Here is a 7,760-nt window from a genome sequence, read left to right as displayed (position 1 = left end):
TTGATATCCCGCCAGTTACCAGACCCGGGCGGTGGAACATTTTTCCCAGCTAGGACTGTTTGGAGCGTCCTGAGGCCGCTCCTTGAGGGGGGGGTACTGTCAGGAATGGACTGGCCAGCTATGGTGGGACTCACCTGCCTTTTGATCTGCAGTACCAGGGCTGGCCAGCGGGTGCTCCCAGCAATCAGAGACTCAACTTTGCAGCCAGCTAACACCTGGAACTGATGATGCTGGGGTATTTAAGGGATGGCCAGACCCACAGACTCTGCCTTGGTGTGTGTTTGTCCTGGGCCCTGTATCCTGTTTCTGTCCTGCATCCTGTTTCTGTCCTGCATCCTGTTTCTGAACCGCTGCTGACTTCTCCTGCTCTGATCCCGGCTCGCTCCTGACCATCCCTCTGTCTGACCCTCTGTACCACGCTGCTTGCTACCTGTTCTGATCCCTGGCTTGTGACCCTGACCAATCTCCGCTTGCTCCCCCTGTACCTACCTGCCCTATTGATATTGACCCGGCCTGCCTGACGACGCTTGCTTGTATGTACTGTTATCTGTGGGTGGTTTGGTTTGGTTTGTTTGCACTGTATTATGTTTTAGTATTGCACTGCGTTTATGTTTGTATTGTTAGTGTTAATAAATTATATTGTTTATAACATATCTGAGGTCTGCGTTTCCCTGCGTCAGTCACACACCTCTGGTCACACCTGGGAGCCCTGACAGTATCCTGTTACCTGTGTGTGAGTACTTCTGATTTGGATTGTCTGACCTTGTTGCCTTCTCCTGTCCTGACCCCTTGGCTTGCCTGACTCTGCTCCTGGATGTTCCCTTATAGATCTGATCTTTTGGTATTGACCCTGCGTGTGACCCGACTATCCTTTGCATATCGTCTTGTACCTCACCGATCCGCTAGTTACTGACCCAGCTTGTTTGACTCTGACTTTGCTCATCCGTCCATCCATCCCTCAGGGATCCCTGGGCTCCCTCACATCAGACTCTTAACCCGCTGGAGCCCTTGGCAGACTCCTCTACCTCTGGTAGAGATAACTAGCAGCTGCGACCTGGTCCCAGAGCACTCCAAGTCCATCCCCACCATCAGGGGCCCTGGTGAACAAGTGTTCCGGTACTTAGACTCCGCACTCTGGGGAGGCTCTATCAGGGGACTGATAGAGATACTGTCAGGCGGTCCGTTACAACCTGTGTGTCTCTTGTTACTAAATGTAGATTGCCCCTCCCTGTGTCATTATGCAGGGAGGGGGGATTGTCCCCTGAGTATATATATCTTGTATCTGTGTTCAAATAAACTAGTCTATTTCCTGGTTTACTTCAAGACTGGTGTCGTCTAGTCTTGTATGTTCAGCTGTGGTGTCTCTAGTCGGTGTTCGGACAGGGAAGCGGTATTCTAACGGAAGTACCCAAGCGCAGTCTGGGGTCGGTTCCATTAGACACTCATTATCCACACTGCTGGCAGAGACTGAGCCACTGAGAGCAGCACACCAAGTACACCCAACCCATACTGCATCTATACCAGCCCTAAACCACACTTCTACCAAACCTAGACTTCACCCATACCAACCCTATACTGCAATGATACAAAACCGTCACTGCATTTGACCCGCATCTACACTGCACCTATACCACACCTTGACTGCATCTGCACTGCATCAGTATACTGCAAGCTGGGTTACTTAATTGCACCACCGTTTCTTAAATGGCCCCAATGAAAGCCAACAGAAAAAAAACATAGAAGACTACCCCTCCAGCAACACCATCCTGCAGGTCCCTTTTGATCCCTTCTCCCTTTACTTTAATTTGTACAAACAGTGCGCATCCATTCAGCATAGTTGCTGTTAATGCACTTCGGCATTCTAGTCTCCTGTATTCAGCAGATCGAGGTTTATTACTGCCGCAGCTGCACTTTAGGTGACTTGTGTATTGTTGATGGTGATCTGGACCCAGAATGTCATCTTATGCCTAGTCCGTATTAGTAATCAGTCTGTATGCCCAACTGTGTTACTGCCTTTGTGAATCCATTTTAATGGTTGCCTCATTACAATCCGTATCAGGTGACCGTATATTAAGTTGTAACAGTTTAAGTTACTAACTGTTCAGTGCCTGTTTCCTGGATATGGTGTTATTACTGGTTACCAGATATTACTTTCTGTCAGGAAAGGCCTTCCCATAGTGCAGGCGAAGATCCGCGGCGCACAAATATACGCAGAGTTATAGTGAACCGGGCAGATGTGGGGGGGCTTGGGCATAGGAGTGCGCATGCGTACTTGCTCATCCAGGTGCGCGCCTGTCACTAATGCTGGCACCACAGGGGCTATTTAAACTGTCTGCAGTAAATGTCTCATAGCCGTATGGTCTTATCCTTGCTTGTGTTCCCTGATTCTTGTGATTGACTCCTGATACCGAACCAGCTTGTTCCTGACCTCCGCTTGACCGCTACCTGCCCTGACCTCTGGCTTGCCTTGGAGTACAAAGAAAAAACTGATCACCTGCCCAGGTCTATAACTGGCTTTTTAAGCAGTGAACATGGAGGGCTGTCACTATGTGAAAAATTCCAAAAAAGTAGAACTATCCAGTTCAACTTGCCAGCCTACCCCAATCTAATAGTGGCTATTATTGGCAAGGAACAAGGATATGTACATCTTATCAACAAAGGGGGATAAGAAAAGCCAGTTCAAACTGTCAGCCAGTTAGCCAACTATCAAAAACCAAATTAACCTGTCTGGAAACATGCGTTTAAAAACAGGGGTTTAAACTCCTTGCCTTGGAGTACCCTTCTATCTCCGCTCCTGTCTGATTGATCTTCTGCTGCTGACCTGGCCTCTGACCCCACTACTCTTCCTCCTGCCATCTACCTCTATGCCTGATCTGCTCTACTGACCCTGCATCCTCAAAACGCACTCCTCAGTGATCCATCCATACAGCACAGATCCTGTTCCCTGCCCTTCAGCTCACCTGCCTACCAGCTGCTACTGGACTGATAACAGGCACTCATACCCAGGGGCGGACTGACCATTTGGAAACTCAGGCACTGCCCGAGGGCCCGGGGTCAGTAGGGGGCCCCATGAGATGCCCCTGGTACCTTTTTCATAGGCTTTTTTGAGTTTGGGCAAGGACACAGGGGCCCCATGATCCCCTATTGCCCAGGGGCCCCATGAGTTGTCAGTCCGCCCCTGCTCATACCCCACCGTGCCCCTGCGACCGCTGTCCCACCATCAGCGGTCCTTGAGCCAGAGTTGTACGGGAGGCCTGCCTCTTCACATCAGGCTCACTATCCAGGTACGTAAGTATACACTCAACCTTGTGAGTCGGACGGGCTGAAGTTCTTGTGAAGTTTGAGTCAAAGAAGAGAGAACCCATCCTAGCCAGTGGTTCCTATGGGGAGAGCACTACCCTTTTGTCTGACTTGGCTTTATATCATAGACTTTTGACATCAGATTGTCTCTTGTGTACAGATCCAATATTATTCTATATGTCCATGTTCCTCTTCATGGATTCACTCCTTCTTAGGATCTACACTATCCTGTCATTTATACTTCATAGTTATTATTATTTCTATATATTTGTAAAAACTGGTAATAAAAAGCTGGCTCATGGAATTTCCCGGGGGAGGGGGTGTTAATGGGGAGCATTTCCTGTACAATGATACCCTATTAGGAATATTTTGATGTTAAGGGACATACATGTTTGAGTTGATACCCCTCTGTACAGGCTGTGGGGTCATGAATATCTATTGATACCCGGATATGTCTGTACTTAGAGACAATTTATTGTATTTATAGCTTACCATATGCTGACCAATATATAACATTTTTGGCACTTTCATGTTCAGGGTTTTGCTAGATAATGTCTTTCTTCAGTTGGCGCTGCGAGGGAGTTTGGGCATTTTTTTGTTGTTAGAGGCCTAAGTGCAACATGTATGAATACAGTGAGGAGCAGAAGTATTTGAACCCCCTGCGATTCTGCAAGTTCTCCCACTTCTCCATCATGCAGGGTCTGACATTCACATTGTAGGGGATTCCCACTCTGAGCACAGAATTCAGGAGATCACATTGCAGGGGATTCCCACTCTGAGGACAGAATTCAGGAAATCCCATTGTATGATTTGTAAAGAATGTATTTGTCTCGCACTGCTGAACAGAAGTATTTGAACCCCTGAGAAGATCCGTGTTAATATTTGGTACAGAAGCCTTTGTCTGCAATTACAGAGGTCAGACGTTTCCTGTAGTCCTTGGCCAGGTTTGCACTGCAACAGTGATTTTGGCCGACTCCTCCATACAGATCTCCTCTAGATCTGTCAGGTTTCAGGGCTGTCGCTGAGAAAAACAGAGTTTCAGCTCCCTCCAAAGATGTTCTATTGGATTTAGGACTGGAGACTGGCTAGGCCACTCCAGAACCTTGATATGCTTCTTACGGAGCCACTCCTTGGTTCTCCTGGCTGTGTGCTTCGGGTCGTTGTCATGTTGGAAGACCCAGCCACGACCCGTCTTCAATGTTCTGACTGAGGGAAGGAGGTTGTTGCTGAAAATCTCACAATAAATGGCCCCATTCATCCTCTCCTTAATACAGTGCAGTAGTCGTCCTGTCCCCTTCGCAGAAAAGCACCCCCAAAGCATGATCTTACCACCCCCATGCTTCACAGTAGGGATGGTGTTCTTGGAATGCAACTCATCCTTCTTTTTCCTCCAAACAAGACGAGTGAAGTTTAGACCAAAAAGTTCTACTTTGGTCTCATCTGACCACATGACTTTCTCCCATGCCTCCTCTGCATCATCCAGATGGTCATTGGCAAACTTCAGACGGGCCTGGACATGTGATGACTTGAGCAGGGGAACCAGCTCCTCCCTTGTAGTTCTGGGCTAATTCCTCACCTTTCTTATCATCAGTGATACCCCACGAGGTGACATCTTGCATGGAGCCCCAATCCGAGGGAGACTGACAGTCGTCTTTAGTCTCTTCCATTTTCTAACAATTGCTCCAACAGTTGATCTATTTTCACCAAGCTGCTTGGCAATTGCCCCGTAGCCCTTTCCAGCCTTGTGGAGATCCACAATTTTGTCTCTGGTGTCTTTTGACAGCTCTTTGGTCTTGCCCATGGTAGTAGTTGGCGTCTGACTGACTGTGGGGTGGACAGGTGTCTATAAAGAGCTCAGACAGGTGCTACTAAGTGAGATGAATGAGTGGAGTAGAGGGGGGTTTTATAAAGGCGCAGTAACAGGTCTTTGAGAGGCAGAATTCTTGCTGTTTCTCAGGTGTTCAAATACTTCTGTTCAGCCGTGCGAGACAAATACATTCTTTACAAATCATACAATGTGATCTCCTGAATTCTGTCCTCAGAGTGGGAATCCCCTACAATGTGAATGTCAGACCCTCCATGATGGAGAAGTGGGAGAACTTGCAAAATCGCAGGGGGTTCAAATACATCTGTTCCTCACTGTACTATGGCAGCTTCCATTGTGCTGAAAAATGTCTTCCCTCTGGCCACCTTCATCTCTACAATTAAGCCCATTGGGGGGAACCACATCAGCAATGGCAGTTCCTGGTTGGGTACACAATTCATGCTGCTTGTGTTTGAATAAAGTTTTACCAAGAAGTGACATCACTGGAAAATCAATAGTCATAGTACTGAGTGTATATAATGGTCATAGTACAGAGTGTATATAACGGTCATAGTACAGAGTGTATATAATGGTCATAGTACAGAGTGTATATAACGGTCATAGTACAGAGTGTATATAATGGTCATAGTACTGAGTGTATATAACGGTCATAGTACAGAGTGTATATAATGGTCATAGTACAGAGTGTATATAATAATCAATAGGATACAATCATCCCCCAATCCTGAAGTGGTTAAGTATAATGGAAATGTCTCAGAGATTGTGTTACTCGGTGTGTTCCGTACTTTAGATGTCGGCATTGCAATGAAATCCATCACATTTATGCAAAGTCAATCATGAGACGGATCTCTGAAGGCTTTTTCCATAATTCCACCCTCCAATCTATCACTCTGTCTGCTATCACTGGACGTGTCCCGTCATCTCTGTCCGGAGCTCACACCAAACCTGAACATGTTGCCTCCACACTACATCTCTCTTTTAATCTCTTCAGTCTTGGGACTCATCTTGGGAATACCTTCTAACACTTGTATTGTGATGGGTAACCTGGACAGCATCAGGAAGAAGGAGAAGTTGAATCCCACCGATGTGATCTTTCTGGCTAAAGGAATGGTGAATATTCTCTTCCAGAGTTTGATAAGTCTACAGGGAATATTCTTTGCTTTGTGTCAGGCAGTCTTTCATGTTAGAGAAGTCTATAGTTTTCTGAACATATCAATTTACTTCCTAACATATTACAGTTTCTGGTTGACCTTCTGGCTCTCGGCTCATTACTGTACCAGCATCACCAATCTCAGCTATGGGTTCTTCATCTGGATAAAGAGAATTGTGTCCAATTTCCTGAGTTTACTTCTATTCCTAACAGCACTTGTGATATCCATTGTGATTGTCTCGGTCATCTTGGCTTTGAAGGCAAAAGGTCCTATCCAGTCTTCTGAGAACAGCACAAGAGCCTCTGTTATCAGGTTCCATGAACATGCTTCCTATTTTGTTCCGGTGACCTTCCTAGGCGTCGTTCTGCCATTCTCCCTCAGTCTCCTGTGCCTGGTCCTCACTTTCTCCTTTCTGCTCAGACACGTCTGGAGGGTGAAGAATAACGACTCTGGATCAACACGTCCAAATCTTCAGGCTCATATCATGGCACTGAGGACAATCTTCTTCTTACTTCTCATCTCCACATTCTTCTTCATGTCTCAAGTGGGCTATTTTAATAAAAATTCCTCACTGGCAATAGTCTGTTGGGATTTACAGTTATTATCTCCATCATTTGAGGCTGCCATCATCTTCCAGGCCAGCAACAAGCTGAGAAGGATCATTCTGAGAAGATTCTGGACCAGAAGCTGGAGAAACACAGAATCTTAGAATGTAGAGGATCCTCACCTGAATATTTAAATATTCACTATAACCTTTTACTGTGATAGTAATAAGCATAAAATATTTCTGAAGGCAAAGCTTTTTGTTTTGTATGGAGTGTGGAAGGGTTATCTCCTGTCAAGCTTTAGCTGCTGTCTGTGCTCCTCACTTGGCTCTTTCACCTTCTCGGTTTGTCCTGGTGATCATTGTTACTGGGGCTGAAAGTGAGGAGAAAATCCTAAATTTGGAGTTGTCAACAGAGCAGGAATAGAGGGGAAAGCTTCCAATGGGGACATCTCTGCTGGTGACAACTCTGTAAGAGGGGTTTCCCATACCATGTCTAAGAGAGGGTTTACCATGGTTTTACCATCATCTCTGTTCTGTGAAAGGGACAGGAAGTGATGAGGAGGATCCCTAATGGACACAGATGAAAATAGCCTCCCTAGCCTCTTCACAAATTAGATTTGGGTTCCTCCTTTAGCAAGTCCGTACTTACCTCCTCCCTCACTACATGAAGTCCAGGCAAAAAAAAATAGTCCTTAGTTGCCCACACCTGCACACATACATCCTGTAGAGTTGAATAGGATGCTTCTCCTGCCTTTTGGGTATTCCTCACTCAAGCCTATGGGAAGTTAGTGCTCATCATTGGATAGGCTGCAGACAATGCAGGAGGCCAGAGCCATCAAAGAAAGACTCGTTGAGAACAGGACAGGACGCTTTGGTTTCTGCTCTTACATGTGGAATCTGTAATCAGAGCAAGAGCAGTGTTTATGGAATTTCCCCA

The 7,760-nt window shown here is 46.3% G+C and overlaps 1 protein-coding gene across 1 annotated transcript; it reads left to right on the top strand.

Annotated features, from left to right (window-relative positions):
- Positions 1-6,076: 6,076 nt before the first annotated feature.
- Positions 6,077-6,985, top strand: LOC149470654 (putative taste receptor type 2 member 33). The gene has a single exon (XM_089661219.1). It carries the CDS (start codon positions 6,077-6,079, stop codon positions 6,983-6,985), a length of 909 nt encoding a protein of 302 aa, XP_089517345.1.
- The last annotated feature ends 775 nt before the right edge of the window (positions 6,986-7,760 follow it).

This window comes from Staurois parvus, unplaced genomic scaffold (genome assembly GCF_062004578.1).
Source record: "Staurois parvus isolate SC_StPar_1 unplaced genomic scaffold, SC_StPar_1.0 ptg000034l, whole genome shotgun sequence".
Taxonomy (NCBI): domain Eukaryota; kingdom Metazoa; phylum Chordata; class Amphibia; order Anura; family Ranidae; genus Staurois; species Staurois parvus.
The sequence above is the reverse complement of the archived record's forward strand: the minus strand, read 5'-3'. Positions and strand labels throughout refer to the sequence as shown.

Excerpts from the sequence above, each read along its gene's own strand:
- LOC149470654 (XM_089661219.1), top strand. The coding sequence starts at position 6,077 with ATGTTGCCTCCACACTACATCTCTCTTTTAATCTCTTCAGTCTTGGGA.